The sequence below is a fragment of the Mesoplodon mirus genome, assembly GCF_964341445.2.
Source record: "Mesoplodon mirus genome assembly, chromosome: 7".
NCBI classification, from domain to species: Eukaryota; Metazoa; Chordata; class Mammalia; order Artiodactyla; family Ziphiidae; genus Mesoplodon; species Mesoplodon mirus.
This window is the reverse complement of record NC_138983.1, coordinates 64,792,866-64,815,649: the sequence shown is the minus strand read 5'-3', so window position 1 is coordinate 64,815,649 and position 22,784 is coordinate 64,792,866. Positions and strand designations below refer to the sequence as shown.

At 45.9% G+C, this 22,784-nt stretch overlaps 1 protein-coding gene across 1 annotated transcript in view; it reads left to right on the top strand.

The window, feature by feature from the left end:
* Positions 1–22,784, top strand: part of DKK3 (dickkopf WNT signaling pathway inhibitor 3) — a 48,025-nt gene that overhangs the window by 5,224 nt on the left and 20,017 nt on the right. The window contains exons 3-4 of the mRNA XM_082628633.1: positions 1,336–1,473; positions 4,427–4,510. Coding sequence (XP_082484759.1) covers positions 1,336–1,473; positions 4,427–4,510 — 222 coding nt within the window. The remainder of the gene's footprint in view (positions 1–1,335; positions 1,474–4,426; positions 4,511–22,784) is intronic.

The following is a 22,784-nucleotide window of genomic DNA, read 5'->3' as shown; positions in this document are numbered from 1 at the left end:
CTCTTTATCCAAATCGTATCTGTCCTGTGAGACCAACCCAATCATGCCACCTCTTCCACCTGGAAGCCTTTTTTCTCTCTTCTTTGAACCCCTGACTTGCTTCTACAGACTGTCATAATCATCCTCAAACTGGCTTGTGTGGGGCTCTCCTATCTCCCCAGCAAAAGTATAAGCAGAATCATATACTAGGAAAGGCACATAATTTGGAGTCAGACTGACCCGAGTTCTAATCCGAGTTTTGCCACTTACTAAGAATGTGATAACCTTAGGCAGATTCCTTCCCTTTTGTCAACCTCATTCTTTTCATCTGCAAAATGAGGGTAATAACACTTCTTCTTAACGGTTGCTGTGAATGTTTAAGGAGATATGGCAGGGGCTGGTGCAGTGGCTCAGACATAGCTGATGCCCAAGCATGGAGGTGATGATGATGATGACTGTGATGGTGATGACGGAGCCAGTGACCAGGTTTCAGACATGTGAGGAGTTGTCTCAGGGTCAATCAAACATAACGGTTGCTGACCAAGTCCTTGGTTGGTTATCCGGTCCTTTATGCTGACCAGACTTTCTTCACACTTCTGGTGCAGTGTCTTTGTGCTACATTGAGACATGGGAATTCTTTCCCCATGTATACCCAGCTCAGCAAATCTGGATGGGAGAGAAAGGAAAAGAGGGAGCCTCATGTAGTATGTAAGGGAATGGAGGACAGTGATTTTTAAAATAGAATCTTTTTTGAGGATTCGTTTAAAGGAATAAAAATAGCCCAGAGTCAAAGATTGCACTGTTGGGGGCTTCCCTGGTGGTGCAGTGGTTGAGAGTCCGCCTGCCGATGCAGGGGACACGGGTTTGTGCCCCGGTCCGGAAAGATCCCACATGCCGTGGAGCGGCTGGGCCCGTGAGCCATGGCCACTGAGCCTGAGCGTCCGGAGCCTGTGCTCTGCAGCGGGAGAGGCCCCAACAGTGAGAGGCCCGCGTACCGCAAAAAAAAAAAAAAAAAAAAAAAAAAGACTGTTCAACAGAGGCATTCTCAAATCCCGACTCCCCTCCACTGAGAGTCTTGGGAAGTTCTCTAGTCTTCCTGAGGCTCGGTTGCCCCACTTGTAAAGTGGGGCCATTAACACCCACCTCACAGGGAGGTTGTGAGATGTAAGGCAATGATATACGTGGACATTTAGAACAACGTCTTGTTCTACTGGCTACTCAATCACTGGTACCTGCTATCATCAGCACCACTGTCATTGCAGAAGAGGAAAAGAGAAGTGGTTCTTTTTTTCTAATGGACTCTGATTTGTATCAAGAGAAAACAGTATTGTTCATTCAATCCATTGATTTAATTAGATGGAGGCAGAAGAGGCTGCTGCTAAAACGTCATCAGAAGTGAACCTGGCACGCTTACCTCCCAGCTATCACAATGAGACCAACACGGAAACCAAGGTTGGAAATAACACCATCCACGTCCACCGAGAAATTCACAAGGTAAGGGCGGTCGTGGCCAGCACTTCCTCCTTTCCTCATCGCTCGGTCCCATCAGAGGACTAAGGTCTTGTTTACATGTTTGATATACAAGCCAAAAAATACAAATGAGGATAGTAAAATACATGTTAAAAACCAGAGGGAGTGAGGGAGCTATTTAAAGGGGGAAAGATATGTATCAAAAACATAAATTGCTTTTGTATTTAAGCAGGAAATTTACTCTTCCCGCCAGTCCAATTGCAAAGGAATGTGCAGGGATTTTTATCGTTTGAGAAAAGGAAGCAAACAAGTGTTTAGAAAGATACTTTCCTAGTATTGAATTTGAGGAATTTATTTCACAGGTTTTTATCCGTGTTTCAGTAGTGAGTTGAAATAGAGTTCATGCTGTAGTGGATAGATCTTCGCCATTTCCTTAGGAGGAGCGCAGATGTGATATACTCAGCCTTCAGAAGAAAAAGCCTCTATTGCCAGGAGATGAAATATTCTTTCGTTTGCTGGTTATCCATTCAGAATTCTACAGCAGAGTGTTTCCTAACCTACCACACATCTTAAGTGTCTCTTGGTCCAATATCTTGCACGAAGAGCAAGCAGGTTTGTTCTCAATCTGACTTGAGGAAGAAAATGTTGCAAACCTAGAGGAATGTGACATTAGCTTGCCCCTAGTGTGAGATGTCTCCCATATGAGTTTGGCGGGACTTTGGGAGCAAACCACGTGGCCTGTGTTCTCTTGAAGAGAGTCTGGTGTGCACATGTTCAGGGTCATTGTTAGAGGCTGTAGAGTTGACCTTCTGTTGTGGACATCAAGGAGCTTGACCTCTGATCTCATCTCAGTGCCTACATGCAAGGCCATGACGGCTCTCACAAAAGAGCCCTGCTTTTGTTCAAGTGCCCAGGTAATGGGTTGAAACAATAGCACCTCTGTGCTATAGAGGATAAAGGGGTCAATTTTCATGGACCATTGCCTTGACTATAAAGTAGCCTCTGTGTGGCTCTTCTCCTGCTACATGCTGATAGCCCAGCTCCAGAGTGTACCCCCCCCATAAATAAATGAACCACCTGCAAAACAGAATCCTTTCGCGTTGCTCGTCTGAAGACTGGAGAATGTTTCCAAGAGGGATTGTTTTATTCTTGTCAAAACCAATATCAAGTCATCCTTTCTGAGAATAATCAGCCAATAGTTTCAGCTGCCTCTTAAATTTTCTCCTTGTAGATATCAGAATACCCAGACCTGAGTCCTACCAGTAACTAGTGTGATTTTGAAAAACTTAACTTCAATTTCATGACCCTCACTAACTACGTTTAGCAAATAGGGATATCAACATCTACATTACAGTATTATGGGGGTCCAGTAACTTAAAGTATGTGAGAGTCATTGTAAACTATGAAGTGCTATCCAGCCACAAATTCTTCTTCTTCTTGTCGTTCTTACGGTAAAGTTATGGTATCCGCACGGTGTGGTAGTTCTCGAGCGGGTTCCATGGAGCTCCTGTCCTGTGTGATGCTTTATAAAAGAAGGGCTCAGTGGTGAAACATGTTTGGAAAACATTGTACATACTTCTCTTCCTAGAGATACAAAAAATGCACCCTAGTATAATAAAGGCTCTGAGAAGTCCTGCAACCTATACATATAGGGCTGTACAATTTAAAAAAACATAACATTGGTTAATCCTGTAAAAATCTGGCATATAGGAAGAAGACATCATCTCTTTGCCGGAGAGAGGAATTATTTAGATAAAAATAAAGTATGTTGACGAAGACATGATCCTTATCTCCTCAGAACTGGAATTAGAACTAGAATTTGATCCACTGTTGCACATTAGCCTAAGAGTTTCCACTTTGTTTTGGCTGCAGACGCCTGTGACATTAGAGCTGGCAGGAACTTGAAAGATGACCTAGAAATGAGAAAACTGTGAATCAGAGAATAGAAATGATTAGTTCCAGGTTACATACTAGACGGTCATTGGTGTCTGAGGCAGGGCTCAAAGAACACAGGTCTCCTAGCTCCTGGCTTCTTTCTGTCTTTTTATCACCAACACAGAGGTTTGACGTGGCCTTGGATGGGGTGGGAATAGCCTGGGTTCCATGTCAGGTTTCTAAGGCTCAGCTTTGAGGTGCCTGCTCCTGTTTACAGAAGGCAGACAATGGATAGAGGAATACAGGGCCAGGCCTCCCATAGTACTTAAGCACTTTTTTGATGAAACAAAACAGTTCCCCAGAATCAGGAAGGGGGCAGCTGTAGCTAAAACCTACTTCCTTCAATACACAGACCTGTAGTTGAAAAGAAAGCTGACACTGAGTTTCAAGTAAATGAGCCCCAAGAATGATAAACATAGCTAGTGCTGAATATTTGCGAGGTGACGGGCTGTGTGCTGTGTGCTTTACACAGACCTCCTCGGCCCTCGTCCTAGCAGCCCCATGCTGTAGGCTCTGTTACATCTCTTATCGCTGCACCATCGGACGCTGCTTGTGGAGCTCAGAAAGAGGGGGACAGGACTCCCCTGGTGGTCCAGTGGTAAAGAATCTGCCTTCCAATGCAGGGGATGCGGGTTCAATCCCTGATTGGGGAACTAAGATCCCACATGCTGCGGGGCAACTAAGCCCGCGTGCTACAACTACTGAGCTTGCGCGCCTCAATGAGAGAGCCCGTGTGCTGCAAACTACAGAGCCCACACGTGCCACAACTAGAGAGAAAACCCACACGCCACAACTAGAGAGAAGCCCGTGTGCCGCAACGAAAGATCCCACATGCTGCAACTAAGACCCGAGGCAGCCAAAAAAATAAAGAAAATTAAAAAAAATAAAATGCATTTAAGAAGAGGGGAGGGAGTGGGCATTCTGTCTACTTTGACAGGTGCTTCTGCTTCAGAAAATAGAAAACAGTAAAACAAAAAAACAACCTGTGGGATTTGTCCAGAATTCCTCTTATTTCACATTCACTGTACTTGTTCTCCTATAGATCACCAACAACCAGACTGGACAGATGGTCTTTTCAGAGACGGTCATTACGTCAATGGGCGATGAAGAAGGCAAAAGGAGCCACGTGAGTGGTCATCTTCCCCGTGCTCGCACCCGAGGCACACACTCCTTTGCTGAGCCTGCCAAAGCTGACCCAGACTTCAGAGTGGGTGCGGGAGGGAGCTGGCTCCCCTGCACCTCTCCTGTTTCGTTTCTGCCAAGATTCCCCAATGCCTACATTTCTGGCCAGACAGCCACAGTCTGGTAACAGGCTCTGCCTCCATATGCACTTTGCCTCAGAAATGGCAGGACACATTCAATTCAGTTGTCATTTGCATGGCTGAGGCTCAGCCTTGGAAGGGGAACACTGAAGTATCGGGTGCATTGGTCAGGGTCCCTGGTAACAAGACCTGGTGCATCCGACCTGAAAATACCCTAGAACCTCTGGCATGACCCACGTCATTTACGATCCCAGCCCTGGTCTGGCAGTTTGAGAGCAAGAAAACCTTAAGTGGAAACCAGTGGCTCATTGGAAAGGTGTCCTCCTGCTCCAGGCTTCATGCTGGGCCCCTTGTGATTGCACCCGCTACTCAGTGGCCTGTTGCTCAGTCCAAAGGTGGGCTGCTTCTTAGAGAATTATAGATTCTGAACATTGAGAGAGACATCATTTCACAGAAGAAAGGCCTGGCATAGGTTGGGGGATGACCCAGGCCGAGTCACTGGTGTCCAGACTCCCAGATGAGAGGTGACTCAGCTGCACCCTATCTTTGCAAAGAGGTGCTGGTTTCAGATGCAGAGGCCGGGTGAGGAGTGGACAAGGCAACTGCCATGTGACATGGTGCATTGTAAAAAGTGCCTGCTCTATGGGGCCTGCGGGGGCCAGCCTCTCTGTGCCCAGGCACCTTATGCAAACTTCCCACTGCACGTTCTTCTCTGAGGTGTAGAGTGCATCCCCAGCCTTCTTAGGGGATCCAGGATATTCCCTCACCCCTTGTGGCCTTATCACAGGAAAAGAAGCAGTGTACCCATAATTGTTAGGTGGTGTTGCTGTGGTTGGTAGTCGATGGGTCCTTTTTTTTTTAATATTTATTTACTCATTTATTTTTATTGAAGTATAATTGATTTACAATGTTGTGTTAGTTTCTGTTGTACAGCAACGTGATTCAGTTGTATGTATATATATATATATATATATATGCTTTTTCATATTCTTTTCATTATGGTTTATTACAGGATATTGAATGTAGTTCCCTGTGCTATATAGTAGGACCTTGTTGTTTATCTATTTTATATATATTAGTTTGTATCTGCTAACCCCACACTCCTAATTTATTCCTCTCCCAACCCTTTTCCCCCTTGGTAACCATAAGTTTACTTTCTATGTCTGTGAGTGTGTTTCGTAAATAGGTTCATTTGCATCATATTTTAGATTCCACATGTAAGTGATATCATATGGTATTTGTCTTTCTCTTTCTGACTTACTTCACTTAGTGTGATAATCTCTAGTTGCATCTATGTTGCTGCAAATGGCATTATTTAATTCTTTTTTATGGCTGAGTAGTGTTCCTACGTATACGTACCACACCTTCGTTATCCATTCATCTGTCGATGGACATTTAGATTGCTTCCATGTCTTGGTTATTGTAAATAATGCTGCTGTGAACATTGAGGTGCATGCATCTTTTTGAATTTTAGTTTTCTCCAGGTATTTGCCCAGGAGTGGGATTGCTGGGTCATATGGTAGTTCTATTTTTAGTTTTTTAAGGAACCTCCACACTGTTCTCCATAGTGGCTGTACCAATTTACATTCCCACCAACAGTGTAAGAAGGTCCCCTTTTCTCCACACCCTCTCCAGCATTTGTCATTTGTAGACTTTTTAATGATGGCCGTCCTGACTGGTGTGAGGTGGTACCTCATTGTAGTTTTGATTTGCATTTCTCTAATAATTAGCAATGTTGAGCATCTTTTCATGTACCTCTTGGCCATCTGTATGTCTTCTTTGGAGACATAGGTCTTCTATTTAGGTCTTCTGCACATTTTTTAATTGGGTTGTTTGTTTTTTTGTTATTGAGTTATATGAGCTGTTTGTATATTTTGGAAATTAAGCCCTTGTTGGTTGAATCTTTTGCAGATATTTTCTCCCAGTCTGTAGGTTGTCTTTTCATTTTGTGTATGGTTTCCTTTGCTGTGCAAAAGCTTATGAGTTTGATTAGGTCCCATTTGTTTATTTTTGCTTTTATTTCTATTGCCTTGGGAGACTGACCTAAGAAAACATTGGTACGATTTATGTCAGAGAATGTTTTGCCTATATTCTCTTCTAGGAGTTTTATGGTGTCATGTCTTATATTTAAGTCTTTAAGCCATTTCGAGTTTATTTTTGTGTATGGTGAGAGCGTGTGTTCTAACTTCATTGATTTACATGAGGCTCTCCAACTTTCCCAACACCACTTGCTGAAGAGACTGTCTTTTCTCCATTGTATATTCTTGCCTCCTTTGTTGAAGATTAATTGACCATAGGTGTATGGGTTTATTTCTGGGCTCTCTATTCCATTCCATTGATCCATATGTCTGTTTTGGTGCCAATACCATGCTGTTTTGATTAGTGTAGCTTTTTTTTTTTTTATTAGTTTCTGCTTTATAACAAAGTGAATCAGTCATACATATACATCTGTTCCCACATCCCTTCCCTCATGCATCTCCCTCCCTCCCACCCTCCCCATCCCACCCCTCCAGGCGGTCACAAAGCACCGAGCTGATTAGTGTAGCTTTGTAGTATTGTCTGAAGTCTGAGAGGGTTATGCCTCCAGCTTTGTTCTTTTTCCTCAGGATTGCTTTGGCAATTCTGGGTCTTTTATGGTTCCATATAAATTTTAGGATTATTTGTTCTAGTTATGTGAAAAATGTCATGGGTAATTTGATAGGGATTACATTAAATCTGTAGATTGCTTTGGGTAGTATGGCCATTTTAACAATATTAATTCTTCCAATCCAAGAGCATGGGATAGCTTTCCATTTCTTTGAACAATCTTTAATTTCCTTTATCAGTGTTTTATAGTTCTCAGCATATAAGTCTTTCACCTCCTTGGTCAGGTTTATTCCTAAGTAATTTATTTTTCTGATGCAATTTTAAAAGGGTCTGTTTTTTTTTACTTCTCTTTCTGATATTTCATTGTTAGTGTAAAGAAATGCAACCGATTTCTGTATGTTAATCTTGTATCCTGCTATCTCACTGAATTCGTTTATCAGTTCTAGTAGTTTTTGTGTGGAGTCTTTAGGGTTTTCAATATATAGAATCATGTGATCTGCATAAAATGACAGTTTTACCTCTTCCCTTCCAGTTTGGATATCTTTTATTTCTTTTTCTCATCGATTGCTGTGGCTGGCTAGGACTTCCAATACTATGTTGAATAGAAGAGGTAAGAGTGGGCATCCTTGTCTTGTTCCAGATTTTAGCAGGAAGGCTTTCAGCTTTTTACCGTTAAGTATTATATTGGCTGTGGGTTTGTCATAAATAGCATTTATAATGTTGAGATATGTTCCCTCTATGCCCACTTTAGTAAGAGTTTTTATTATGAATGGACATTGAATTTTGTCACATGCTTTTTCTGCATCTATTGAGATGATCATTGGGGTTTTGTCTTTTCTTTTGTTTATGTGGTGCTGATTTGCGTATGTTGAACCATCCTTGTGAGCTTAGGGTGAATCCACTTGGTCATGGTCTATGATCTTTTTTATGTGTTGTTTGATTCAGTTTGCTAATATTTTGTTGAGAATTTTTGCATCTATATTCATCAAAGATACTGGCCTGTAATTTTCTTTTTTGGTGGTGTCTTTGTCTGGTTCTGGTATCAGGTTGATAGTGGCTTCATAGAATGTCTTTGGGAGTGTTCCCTCCTCTTCAGTTTTTTATAAGAGTTTGAGAAAGATTGGTAGAAATTCTTTTCTGTATATTTGGTAGAATTCACCTGTGAAGCCATCTGGTCTGGGACTTTTGTTTGTAGGAAGTTTTAAAATTACAGATTCTATTTAATCTCTAGTGATTGGTCTATTCAAATTATCTATTTCTTGATTCAATTTTGGTGGGCTGTATGTTTCTAGAAACTTGTCCATTTCTTCTAGATTGTCGAATTTGTTGGCATATAACTGTTCATAGTATTCTCTTATGGCTTTTTGTATTTCTGTGGCATTGGTTGTTATGTCTCCTCTTTCATTTCTTATTTTGTTTATTTGGGTCCTCTCTTTTTTGTTCTTAGTGAGCCTGGCCAGAGGTGTGTCGATTTTGTTTACCCTTTCAAAGAACTAGCTCTTGGTTTTATTGATTTTTTTTCTATTGTTTTTTTAATCTCTATTTTATTTATTTCCTCTCTGGTCTTTATTATTTCCTTCCCTCTGCTGACTGGATGGGTTCCTTTTGCTTGTTTTGGCACAGCGCTCAGACATTTACTGCAGGGTGGGGGAGTCCAGTCAGCTTTGTGTGGTGGTGATGACCCCCCATTCAAGGGACCTGGGAGCTGATGGAGGGCAAGCCATTTGGTGAAATGAAGAGAGACTTAGTGGCAGAGGCTGGAAGCATGAGTTTGTCACATATAAACTAGGTCACCTCATTTCCCTCATCTTTGAATGAGGCAATGATTTTCACCATCTCTCCCAACTCTGAAAGTACAGAAGCCTGTGAAACAAAGATAGGATTGACTAAGGTCAGGAGGGAGGAGAGACCAGCTTTTTGAAGGTGGGGAGAGAGAGAGACACAGAAGAAAAAAATAGAAAAATAGAAAAAAACCCAGACAGACAGATGGTACCAAGAGGGAAAAGCTTTAGAATATTCCAGATTTAAGTCTCTGTGAAAGGGCAGGGGAAACACAACTTTCAGGGCTGTGGACTACAAAAAGAAAGCTTTTGTGTTCAAGAAAAAAAAGGTATATGATTGCATGATAGTATAGTTTTGCTCTGGAGAACTTCCCAGAGCCCAGAGGGCAACAGTACTGCTATGGGCGCCTCTGTACCTGCTGGAGGCCCAGGTGCACATCCCATACTCCCTGCTCTGCCCTCTGAGTGAGGCAGCTGTGTCAGGCTTTGAGCCTTGTGGCAGAGAGAACCAAGGCTCTGAGAGTGGTGGGTGACTGAGAGACCACACCTCAAAGATGCCAAGAGCGTGCGCAGCTCAGGGAGCAGCTGCCTGCACTTGTGTGCTGCAGCCTCTGAGTTTGTGCCATTTTTCCTGAGTCTGCATGGCCTGTGTGTCCATGTTCCAGGCTCAGCTGGGAGGCGCAGAATCCCCACGCCTGCAGATGTAGGTGCATACATTGATCATGAACCCCTGTGTACAATGGTCCTGAGAATGCAAGAGGGTGACAGGGAGAGACATATCCAAGGAATCCAGAAGGTAGAGCCTCACTGAGTTTTTCCAGATTCCTGCTCAGGCCCTTGGAATTTAACTCAGCAAGTTTCTTTATGAGAATGAGCTCCAATTTGATTGGCTAGAAGGGTGACCTGGGGCATCTGATGCTTGACCAGCCAGTGCCTGGTGAATCCCATGGGTCTTTAGAGAACAGCCTGGAGACTTTGCAAGGCACTTGTGAAAGGGAGGTCATATGGCAGGAACGGTGGTGTGTTACCTCACTACAGAGGCTTGCTTGTTGTCAGACGCCTTGCCAGCAGTCAGAGAAGCAAGGTCTGGTTTCAGATGCCCACAGAATCCTTCCATTCGAATCCTCTTTGGTTCCTGGGTTACCATTGTCCCAACATAACTGAGCTGGGACTCAAGCATAAAGAGACGTGGAGCTCCTTTTTATGAGTGGGAAGCCGTAAAGACTAGATTGCCTTCAAAGGCATGAGAACAACCGAATGTCATCACCACTGTCCCATTCCACAGTTTGGCAATTTAATGATTTTCACAGTTGGCTCTGGAAAATGCGTTATGTGCCAATGAGACATTCTCTTAAATGGAAAAGGGAGGCTTGGACAAAAATCATATGCTGTTCCAACCTTAAGCTACTATAAATAGGAGCTAAATTTTCAGGATTTAAAACTCCCAGATGAATTCAATTAAAAATATTCACCAAGCACCCCATATTTTCCTTCCTTCAAATGCTGGGATGTGTATTCATATGTATGGTAACCCAAGGAGGCCCATGGAAAGTCACAGACAGTAACACTATAGGCCCGTCTAGAAAACCTAACACAGTACGTGCAAGGCATAGGTCTGTTTTTACTCTCACATGCGAAAGGGGAAAAGGACACGATGTCTTATTTCACCTGAGCGCACCGGCGATGGTGATGTGGGCTGACGTCTTTCTGTGAGGCTTTTGTGTGGAGCCCTCCGCCTCTCCCCTTCATGGGCCACTGGGTGGGCTGACCGGTGCTGTGCTACTTTTGCTCAAGGGTTAGGAGGAACGTGGCTTGTTGGAAGCTAGAGAGCAGACAAGCCATTATGCACACATGCAAGGCTTTTGTTTATAACCATGTCCCCAAATGTGAAGGATCTGGCCCAATTAGCCAAGGCACCATTTTGAAGGGACGCGTCCTCTCATTAAAACACAGCTCAGAGCAACAGAGCTTAGCATGTTGTGCATTTGTTGTCTTTTCTGTTTTTACATTAGAATATGATATAAAAGAGCAGGTCTGTTTCTCCAGCCGAACATACCTTATTTGAACCTACAGGTTCAATCACATACAACCAACTCCAAGATATTGCAGGAGACTTCTGAGGGCCTAGGCGGACAAATTTCACTCCCCAAATCACCCAGATAGTCGTGATTCGAGTAACCCCGCAACTTCCTTGTCCAAGAGAATGGTCAGGGCAGACAACGGACTGTGGACAATGACCATGGAATTCTCCACCAGTGTGAACTCAGTGTCTTCTCTGCTGCGAGGATGCTTTGTGTTATTTGTGTTCAAGTCTGGGGGAAGAGGGATGGTAAGCTGTGGCTGAACTTCTTCAAGATTTGTTTGTTTGTTTTGCATTGAGCAGCAAACATCCTGTTGCTTCAAAGCCCAGAGAGACCCAGTAAGAGAGTGGGCAGAGAAAGCGTGTTGAATGGCCTCTTCCCCTGTTAGTCCTCGGGTTCTCCTTGTCCCCAGCTTGTTCATTCATCACAGAGTAAATGCAGGTGGGGTGTCAGCTTCGTCTGCTCCCTCTGCCCTGATTTCTGAGGCTGGAGTCACCCTTGTCAATTTCATGGACTTGCAGAGGGCACCATGCTGAGGAGTCACTGGGGTTTAGTTTAACAGAAGTGCATTGGCGGACGGCATGGGGTTTCTTAGAGAATGTCAGTCAGTTCCCAAAGGCCCAGCCTCCTGGGGAGTCCTGCTGGGGGTGTGGTAGCGGTCCTGGGGAGTCCTGCTGGGGGTGTACTAGCGGGCTGGGGCGTGTGGCCCAAGTCCCAGAACATGCAGACCTTCACTGTCGGTCAGTCTGGAGGCAGAATGAGGGCTGAACAAGATGCGAGGCCCACCTGGGTTCAACGCTGTCCTCACCCTCACAAGCTCTCTGTGATTCAGTTTCTTTCTTTATCCAGTGAAGCTAATAATCCCCGGTTCACAAAATTGGCTGAGAGTCTTGTAAGGCAAGGTTTATAAAAGCTCTTTGTATCAGGCTCATTAGTATTGACAAGTAATTAACACTGGGTTCTAACTGGCTTCTTCCCTGGTACCCATCAACCTACTGCAAAAAAAGAGTGGAATTTCCCTGGAAGCTGAGGCTGTGTTTGAGGACTCCAGGGGCCTCTTCCCACTGATGTTTGTGGCCTTGGGCTAAGTTCTCTAGAGCTCGGCCTCGCCCTCTTGAGCAATGCATTTTGCTAGAAACTCTGTGTTCCCAGCCTCAAGCCTGACTCACCCCGCACTTCTTGTCCTCACGAGTCAGAAGTGTCTGGTTTGGGTGTTGGGGATACAAATAGAAGGAAGGATGGGCCTAATGAATGATAAGAAGCATAGGTGATGGTCAGGTGCTGACAAGTTCCAGGATGGGGCCAGGTTGGCAGGACGTATCTTGGTTTCTATAGAAAACAACATACTTGTGGTTCTAAGAGTGATTGGCAGAGTCTCGTGTGAATGTACAGTTCCACAGTCCTATAACCAGACACTTGGGTCCATTTGTGTTTCTAGATTTATATTTTGCATTGGTTTTGTCATTTCTGGCCAAGTATAAGGCCTTCATGCCTTAATCCAGTAGGAAAACATTATAGGAAAAATTGAAGAGCTCTGGATCATTCTGAGAAGCGGATAAGCAATCCCCAAATAAATAAAGTTGTTGTGGGTGAGCAGTTTTTAAGGAGTAGGAGGTGGTTTTTTTTTTTGAGCTATAACCTGGCTATATTAAATTGTACTCTCCTCAACCTAAATATCTTTAAGGAAGGAATGCGTGATTCCACAGGCAAAATCAAAATACTGTGAAGTTGATAAACCAGTTTCATACAGGTTTCATATAAGTTGGTATAAAAGGATGTCTTCAATAAAATGTTAAGTGAATAAAAAGCAATCGTAGGGGCTTCCCTAATGGCGCAGTGGTTGAGAGTCCGCCTGCCGATGCAGGGGATGCGGGTTCGTGCCCCGGTCCGGGAAGATCCCACATGCCACGGAGCAGCTGGGCCCTGAGCCATGGCCGCTGAGCCTGCGCGTCCGGAGCCTGTGCTCTGCAATGGGAGGGGCCACGGCAGTGAGAGGCTCGCGTGCCGCAAAAAAAAAAAAAAAAAAGCTTGGCAAAATATACACAAAATCATTACTAGTAGATATCTCTGGAAGAATTGAACTTTGCAGAGACTTTTCCTTCGTAGAACTCTGTATGTTTTGAGTGTTTTAAGAAGAGCGTTTGAACTATTTACAATTTTGCTATAGACATCTATCTATATTTTTCAACAATACTGCCAGTGTTTCTTTGTGTAAAACCTGGAAATTAAATTGCTGTGTCAAAGGGTGTGCCTATCTAAGATTTTGAAAGATGTTGCCTAATTTTCCTCCCGAAGGTTGTACTATTTTTGCTTCTAGCAGCAATTTCTGAGATAATTTCACCAACCCTCCCTCACCTACAGTGAGTGTTATAGTGGGTGACCACCTGTATTTTCTTTTTGTTTCTATTTCTTTGATTATTAGTAAGGTCAAGGGGAATGGCTGTTTGAGAATTGTAAGTTGTTAGCAAACAAGAGAGTGGTCCACAAATTTCTCTCATCCCTTCCTCTCTTCTTCAGGGAGAAGGGTCAGTTTTGCATTCCAGGCTGTTCCCAAGGCCAAATACCATCTGGCCCAGTGTGGGACAGATTAGGAAGGTGTGAGGTTCCAGCAGGAGCTATCTGTGCGTTCCGTGTCCACCGTGATGGCTGAGGGGCTGCAAGTCACACCGGGGAGTAGGTGATGGTGACATGCAGGCTACGGCTGCCACCCCTGTAGACAGAAAAAGACAGGCACTCCCTCCTTCCTTCTTTGGCCACTTTCACAAACACCCCAAAGCTTAGATGCCCTCTGAGAGGAGCAGCACTTTAGCGGGATGGGTAAGGCTTGGGCCCAAGGAGAGCTGGCTCAGAGTGCAACTCTGCTGCCATTAGCTGTGTGACTGGTGAAATCCCTTAGCTGCTCTGAGCCTTAGTTTCCCCACATGTAAAGTGGATTCATCAGAGTCCCTTCCATATAGTGTTTCATGAGGATAAAATAAAACAATCCAGGTAAAAAAATACCAGACAGCGCCTAGGACGCGAGAATAAGCAGTCAGTAAATGTCAGCTCTTTGTTGTTATATCATTATTTGATTACCCCCAAACCATGGCTGTCAGAATTCCCCGTGTTAATTATTCAACTCATCCATTTATTTGCACATTCACTGAGCACTTAATGTGTGTCTGGCAGATAAATGTAAAAGATGGTCCCTAACAGCAGAGAGGACGCAGGCTAGCGGTGGAACAGAAAAGTAAACAGGTCATTACAACATGGATTCCTACGCGTTTCCTAAGGCAGTGGTGGACAGAGCATGGTGGGAGCATTGTGTGAGTGCTAGCTGAGGCAGCCAGGGAAGATTCTGTCAGGAAACAATCCTTGGTTTCTGGAGTTTCCGCACATTGTATAAGCAGAGGCACTAATTGCCCTTTGGTTTCAGACTATCTTTTCCAGGATGTTTGTACAGCAAGCAGCCTTGGAAGACAGAGACAGCTCTCCCTCCTTGGCAGAGGGAAGGTTTGCTTGCAGTCCATTATATGAGATTTGGGTGCTCTAAGCTTGACATTCGTCAGCTGTGATGCACACCCCCTGCACACACTGGATCCACCTGGGCCCCTCCATGTTGCCCCCTGGGACTTGGGGGTGAGGGGGACTGTCACAGACATGAAGCTCATGCTGCTTCTGTGCGGTCAGCAATGAAGCCCTTTGTCTCTGACCCAGGAGTCTGACTTCTCTGCTGGCAACCATGAAACTGTGGAAGGCTCACTTGTCCCCTTGGAAGTGAAGTCTCAGACCCTTCACACATTTTGGCAGGCTCACTGGAAGAGGTGGCAGTTGAGCTGTGTTTTGAACGGTGTCGGGGAATTCTCAGTTGTGAGGTGGAAGGGCATTCCTTGCAGAAGCATTCTTTGTTTACAGTCAAGGAGGCTGGTGGAACTGGAACATGTCTGAGGAACACTACATAGTTTAGAATGCCAGAGGTGGAGGTGTGCTTGGAGGAGTAGCAGATGAGGCTGGGGAGAGGCAGGAATTAGATCAGGAAGGGTTTTGAGAGCCCAGCCAAGGAGTTGGAAATACATGCTGAGTTAGGAACATACCCTGCCTCCGTATAGTATAGGGAGGGTCCACGCAATCCCCGGGATAAAGAGCCAAGAAGACGTGGTTTGGATGGCAGAGATGTTGGTGGGGACGGGATTTTGTTTAATCCTGCTGAAACTCAATACTGAGTCGTCTGTGCCCTGCAAAAAGCCTGGTTTCAGGGCTTGGAGTCTGGAAACTGTTACTTAGAGGTGGAACACACTGCTTCTGCTTGGTGCCAGTAGGCAGGTCAAATAAACGACAGTGATTGAACTTGAAATCTCATTAGGCTGGCGCTGCAGGACAAGCCTATTTCTGTGGCTTGTGAGTAGCCCGAGCATGTCAGGGACTGAAGAGCCAAGTGGGTGGCTGTCCCTGGCTATTAGGGCCTGGGGATCCTTCTAGACCAGCCTGGGGCCTTTTCAGCCTGACTGTAAGATCTGCAGCTCTGCCCGTCCTTGATCTTTGGCATAGTTCTGAAAAACTCACAGAGCTTGTGAGTCCATATCATTTTATTTTAAAAATAACATCAAGGACCACAACATTCCCTCGTTTGGTCACTGAGACTCAGAAAGTGATCAGATTAGCCACCCTCTCTCCAAAGCCACCTGTTTCTCCTTTTCAGGGTAAATCCTGGTAACCGATCAGACCAGCTCATCAGTGCTGTGATATATCATCCAGTACTCAGTGATAATCAATGATCATAATGACAGTAATAGTAATAGACGATGATGAACATAAGAGCTGCCATTGATGGGGCCCCTGCTGTGTGCCAGGTGCTGTGCTTGGGATCTGGCCAGCTTCCCTTCACATAATCCACACAACAACCATGCAGGGCACATACACTCTTGATCCCATTTTATAGATGAAGTAACTGAGGCTCAGAGAAGTTAAACAGCAGAGCTAGGTGGAAAGCCAGTTCTAAGAGAAAAAAAACAAACAAATTACTTAGGTCTTATCCATTGCCAAACCTTTAAAACCCATGTTCTTTTTTTTTTTTTGCGATAACGCGGGCCTCTCACTGTTGTGGCCTCTCCCGTTGCAGAGCACAGGCTCCGGATGCGCAGGCTCAGCGGCCATGGCTCACGGGCCCAGCCGCTACGCGGCATGTGGGATCTTCCTGGATCGGGGCACGAACCCGTGTCCCCTGCATCAGCAGGAGGACTCTCAACCACTGTGCCACCAGGGAAGAAAACCCATGTTCTTAATGGAACATTTAAAAAATTGTGGTAAAAAATAAATAACATAAAATTTACCATCCTAACCATTTTTATGCATATGGTTCAGTAGTAAGTGTTATTCACATTGTAGTACAGCCGGTCTCCAGAACTCTTTTCACCTTGCAGAACTAAGACACTGTACGCATTAAATGATAACTTCCCGTTCCTCCCTCCCCCCGGCAACCAACCTTCTACTTTGTGTCTCTATGAATCTGACTATTCTACATACTTCATATGAATGGAATCATACTGTATTTGTCCTCTTGTGACTGGCTTATTTCACTTAGCATAATGTCCTCAAGGTTCTTTCATATTGTAGCATGTGTCAGAATTTCCTTCCTTTTTTGCTGAACAATATTCCATTGTGTGTATTTTCATTCGTCTGTCAGCAGACACTTGGGTTGCTTCCATCTCTTGGCTGTTGTGAATCATACTGCGATGAACATGGGTGTACACATCTCTCTTTGAATCCCTGATTTCAGTTCTTTGGGGTATATACCCAGAATGGAATTGCTGGATCATATTGTAATTCTGTTTTTAATTTTTCGAGGCACTGCCATACTCTTACACAGCAGCTACACCATTGTACATTCCCACCAGTGGAGCATGAGATGGGGATGTTTTGCTACCTCTTGGTTTCCGTGACTGTAGGCACTAGGGAACCCAAGGGCCCAACGTAAGCTGAAGGGCTGTACAAAAGTCCCTGGGCTCTGCTGCCCTAGGTCAAGGCAGTGCCTTCCCAACACTGGTCCCACCAGTAGCCTCTGCAGTATGGCAGCCATCATCTCAGGGGGTGTCTTTGAGGGGTACCTGACACCACTAACCAGAGGTGTAAGTAAACACTAACTCATGCCCCCCTCTAACCAACATGCTGAAAACTTCCCCCTGTCCTCGGCTGGGTGTAGGCAGGCTCAGGCTGCATCCTTGGAAATTCATTTCTAGGATCCAAAGATGTGGTTTCCCTGATTGTTAGGAATCTCCTGCCCATCCACACCCTCCTTGGTGAGATTCCGGCACCATGTCTCCTGAAAGAATCCCTGAGGCTTCGGGGGGCTCCCACTTTCCTTCAGGGCACTGCAGACTCCTGGGGGCTCTGGTGGGGGCTCGGGCCTCCAGGGAGAGGGTTTTGTGGTGGTCTGGAGGGCTTCCTGGGAGGAGGACCAGAGGACAGGGGCCCTGGGGTCAGAGGCAGAGCCAGTGGAAGGGAACTGGGTCAGGATGAAGGTTTGGGATGCAGAGGTATGTATTTAATGCTCTCAGGGAATTCACAGTATGCCCCAAAGCTGGTGAGCTGAGCTGGTCTCCCAAATCAGGCAGGAATGTCTTCTCTTGGTCCTATGCCCAGCAGACTGTAGGAAAAATGATGGATGAGGATTGAGTCATCTAAACGTTTGCCCAGATCTCATCGCTCAGTCTAGACCCACTGTCAGTTTCACTTTTCACCTCCACCTCCTGGAAGAGGAAGAATAAACAAGACATGTGGGTACATTTTATGGGAACACAGAGCAGTGGGATTAGGAGTCTGAAGTGCCACAGGTTGGGATCCCTGCTCCCTGGGCAGCTTCCCCTACTGCTCTGAGTACTGGTTCCTGCCCCATGAGAGGAGGAGTTAGTGACTGCCCTAAGGGTGTTTCAGAAGGAAGAGACAATGTATGGAAAGTGTCTGGCACTTAATAGATGTTCAATACAAATAGATTCTCCTTTCTGAGCTAATTTCCTGGGCCTCTAGGAGCAGTGATTTACCAAATATGAGGGTGATACATTAGTACATGTATTTATTTTGTTGTAAGTTTGCTGTCCCTTGAAACCCAGTAACTGAGACACTTTCTCAGGTGATACTGGCTAAGGTGCTAGACCAAACAGATGAAACAGCTGTTGTGTGAAGACAGGCCTTGTGCCAAAGGTAAGTAAAGCAAGGTTTCACTGAGTCACAGAATTATAAATGGCAGGATTCCCAGGGTCCTTTGGGTTCCTGTAGACCAGGGTTGAAAACATACACTGTCATCCTCCCCACGGCCACACCCATAGCAGACACGGCTAATCAATTGCAGTTATTTCCTACTGAGCCCAGATAGAGCTTCAGAACTTGAGATGACGTAGCACTTCAAGCAGCCATCGATGACGGAGTTTCCTGCTGGGGAAGCAGGGCCTTGGTGTCACCGTTTCCGTGATATCTAATACGATTAGTAACCGGAGAGACGGTCTGCCTAATGCTGAGAAGATGGTGATGACTGTTGGGGAAGGGGCTTCTCAGGTTCAGGGAGCAGCATCCGAAGTCGATGAAGTGGTGGCCAGGAGAGTAGCTAGAAGACTGTGAGCCCTGGGAAGGCAGGGGCTTTGTCCTGTTTACTTCTGTATCAACACGGGATCGGCACTTAGTAGGTGAATGAACAAATTTTACAGATGAAAGCTGTATGACCAAGGAGTAAGCTGGGGACTATAAACAGAAGCAGCAGTCCTTGAAGACAAGATCCAGCAAAGAGCTACAAATACGTAGATGAGTTTTATTTGCTCGAAAAAATGGTCCTCTTTGTGTTTTTCTTGCCTTCATCCGTTCATCTACATTATTGAGCACCTGCTGTTTGCTGGGCTGTACACCAGGTATCTTTACATCTTTTATTTTCTAATTTTTATAAAACTGAGAAGTAGGGTTTTTTTTTTTTTTTTTTTTTGACTGCGTTGGGTCTTTGTTGCAGCACACGGGCTCAGTAGTTGTGGCACACAGGCCCTAGAGTGTGTGGGCTTCAGTAGTTGCAGCACGTGGGCTCAGCAGTTGTGGCTCGTGGACTCTAGAGCGCAGGCTCAGTAGTCGTGGAGTACGGGCTTAGTTGCTCCATGGCATGTGGAATCTTCCCGGACCAGGAATCGAGCCCGCAGTCCCTGCATTGGCAGGCGGATTCTTAACCGCTGTGCCACCAGGGATGTCCCGGAAGTAGGTATTATTTTACAGATGAGGACACTGGAGTTTAGAGAAGTTAAATTCCCAAAGTCATGGTAGATGGTTGAATGGTAAAATGGGTTCCTATTCCTCTGAAACCAGATATAAACTGGCCTTTTCAATAAAAAGATATATTTCTGATAGAAAAAGTCATGGAAGTTTGCAGCCATAACTTGAGGTGGTTTTGAAGAAGTTATTGCCAACCTTCCGCCACCTGGTTCCATTCCTGTCATTTATACCAAGAGTCATTGAACACCCCCCACCAAATGTTCAAAATGAAGAATCAGAATCACAAAAGGACCACTGCATGGCCATAAACTCAGGGCTCTTTCCCTCCCAAGAATGGCAGAGCTCCTTGGGGGTCACTGGGAGAGGCTCTCAGCGTTAGGAAACTGTGGAATCTCTCACCCGATTTCTTCTGCTCTCACCACTGGTCAGGTATGAGACCCGTGCCCCTGAAGGGGAACGTTCTAAACCACCGAGGAGGAGCATTTTAAGTGGGTGGCAGACACCTATGTCTGAAGTTTGGCCACTGACACATTTCAATGATGTGGTGTGGAAAATACAGCCACAGTCTGAATTTTCCATAGTCTCATAATTCATGGCCTCCCAGAAGAGGAAGGAGGTACCAAAAGCAGAGAGAGCCCACTGCCTGGTGAGTAGCAGTCAGGGTGGAAAAACATCTTGCCTCACAGACTGAGGAGGCCTGCTCCCCAGGCCAGTGGGTCCCTGGTGGCTCAGAGTGGCCGGGGGCCGGGCTTCCCTGGTGGCACAGTGGTTGAGAGTCTGCCTGCCGATGCAGGGCACACGGGTTCATGACCCGGTCCGGGAAGATCCCACATGCCGCGGAGCGGCTGGGCCCGTGAGCCATGGCCGCTGAGCCTGCGCATCCGGAGCCTGTGCTCCGTAACGGGAGAGGCCACAACAGTGAGAGGCCCGCGTACCGCAAAAAAAAAGAAAAAAAAAGTGGCCAGGGACCAACAGACTCCATCCCTCTCAGGCCCTGCAAGAAGCAGGCCTTACGGTCAGCCTCCCACCCCCCTCCCAGTAGCCTTTTGCTTTTCCCTTTGCTTTGGGGTCCTGTTTTTTCCCCATGATGTCTGCAGGGACCTCCTTCTCCAGGGAGAACACACGCCCTGCAGAGAGGCTAAATCAAAGTCATGCTCGGTGCCTGCCTTGGCGGAGCTGTTCCCCTCCCCGATAGCATTGCTAGGATTTGGAGGGTGAGAGAAAGGGAAGAGAACTAATATTCATCGAGCATCTACTATGTGCCAGGTACTGTGGACCATTTCATAGAAGTGATTTTCCTTAACTCTAACCAAACCCACCTAAAACAGGGGGTACCAGCCCTGCTTTAAAGATGAGGAAGCACAGAGTGACTTGCCAAGGTTGTACAGCTAGTAAGTGGCAGAGTTAGGACCTGGAAATAGGTGTGTCTTACTCCAAAGCCTAGCCTTCTTCTACCGTACACTACTTTACAAAAGGGGCAGATGGGAAGGTCACTAATAGTAACTGAAGGTCTGGTCCAGGCCATGATATGTGGACACACGTATCGCTGTTAATCTTCCTAACAACATAATTGGTTTGGGTTTGTCATTCCCATTTTTCAGATGAGGAAACTGCAGCCCAGTGATGTTAAATGACTTACCCAGCAAGGAGTGTTGAGAAGGAAGTGGACCTGGGGGCTCACTGTAGGGGTAGTGTGTCCCTTTTGTAGCCCGTGGCCGGGGTCTCGGCTTGGAGAGCTGGAGCAGACCTGGTGATGGGGGCGGATTCCTTGGCACCGGCACCTCGGCAGGCAGCGCTGGGGCCATCATGATGATGGGTGGCTCCAGGGTGTCTGGGGCAGAAAACCTAGGTGTGCCCAGACCACTCTCCCTAGACCACGGCCCACGGCCTCCCCCTTAGAGCTGTAGCTTCCTGTGTCCCCTGCCATCACACGAAGATGAAGCAAAATAAGATGAGGCCACTTGTGAGCAGAACGAGGTCAGAGCGTGTGTTTTTCCACGATGGAAACATTAAGGCTTTTTTCAAGCTCATTAGCACAAATGGTTCAACTTGGAAGGTTTAACAATTCCACAAGCCCCCTTTTCAGCCCTCACTGTGGTGAACTTTGTGGGGATTGTTGGGGTGAGGGAAAGCATAATTGCTGACAGCAGGAAAGAGGCCAGGACCAAGGGCTTTAGAAACCCATCTGAGGCCCAGGGGGATGCCAGGCTGTTTTCCCATCCAATGGCCTGGCAGTTGCCTGGGGAAGTGACTTTTTCTGCACGGCGGGGGACAACTTTGTTTCTGTTTTCTGTTACTTTACATTTTCTTCATCTTTTTTTTTTTTTTTTAAAAGAACTTGAAGGAGTCCTTTGAGATGCATCTTTTAAAGAGGGTGCTAGATGGGAGGCACTAAAGGAGTAGCCCTTAACCTTGGACATGCATTAGAATCACCTTCTTAACCTGGATAGAACTCATGGAAAAGAAGCGCACTTTGATTTTCACCAACTTTTAAATTAAAGTGGCACTTCCTTCAATCTTGAAAGAAGGCAACCAACCACAGTATCATTAGCAGCTCCCTTGTTACCGGTAGCAGTCAGGCATATTTTTGTTCTCTCTCACCACTGTTGCAGATGACTTGAAACAGCATTTATACTCATCACTACTTAGAAATTAAGGTTATTGTCAGACCAGCCAGTAAGTCTTACTGCTCAGTGTGTTAATAAAGAAGCCCATAAAACACTGTATCTCAAAATATTTTGATAACTATTTCAGTGCAATCATTTTCCTTTGTAGTCTTGTGTGTTTTCCTTTATTTACCTAATGCATTATCCTGAGAAGGGATCTGTAGGCTTTGTTAAACTGTCAATGGAGTCCATGGCGTGAAAAATGTTAAGACCCCCTGTTTTTAAAAAGGCCAGGGGCCAGTGCCCACACTGGGGCCTCTTAGTCGTTCAGAGTTAGACGTGGCCTCCCTGGCAGAGGGAAGGTTGTTGAAGGGGATCTGTCCATTGCATTCCCTGGGGTGGGATCGCCCCCACTGTGGATGGGACGTGACCTCCAGACCCCAGTAATGCCAGCCTCCGTTCAGGTATTTGAAGCCTAAGGGCTCCGCAGACCTGTTCGCAGGAAACTGAAGTTTGAAAAAATTCTGATCACCGGCTTTGCGAGGCTCTTGAAAATGCAGGGTCAGGGTCCATCTCAGAGTTGGAATGTGCAGGTGGTCCCAGATCTGCTGTTTGACACCAGGTGTGCCAGGTGGGAAGCCTGCAGACCCCTGCAGCTTAGGGCTCCGGTGGAGGCGAGTCTTCCTTTGGGGAGGCCTGAGGCCCTGGCTGGGGCTTGGCAGCCTGAGCCACCTCCTGACGTGTCTCCGGACTTCTGCCTCCCTCTGAGGCCTTTTTCACCAGTGGATCAGCTTGAGGACACAGGCAGGACGTCCCATTGGAGAGTTTTGATGTTTGGAGAGGGATCCTACACCCACCCCCACG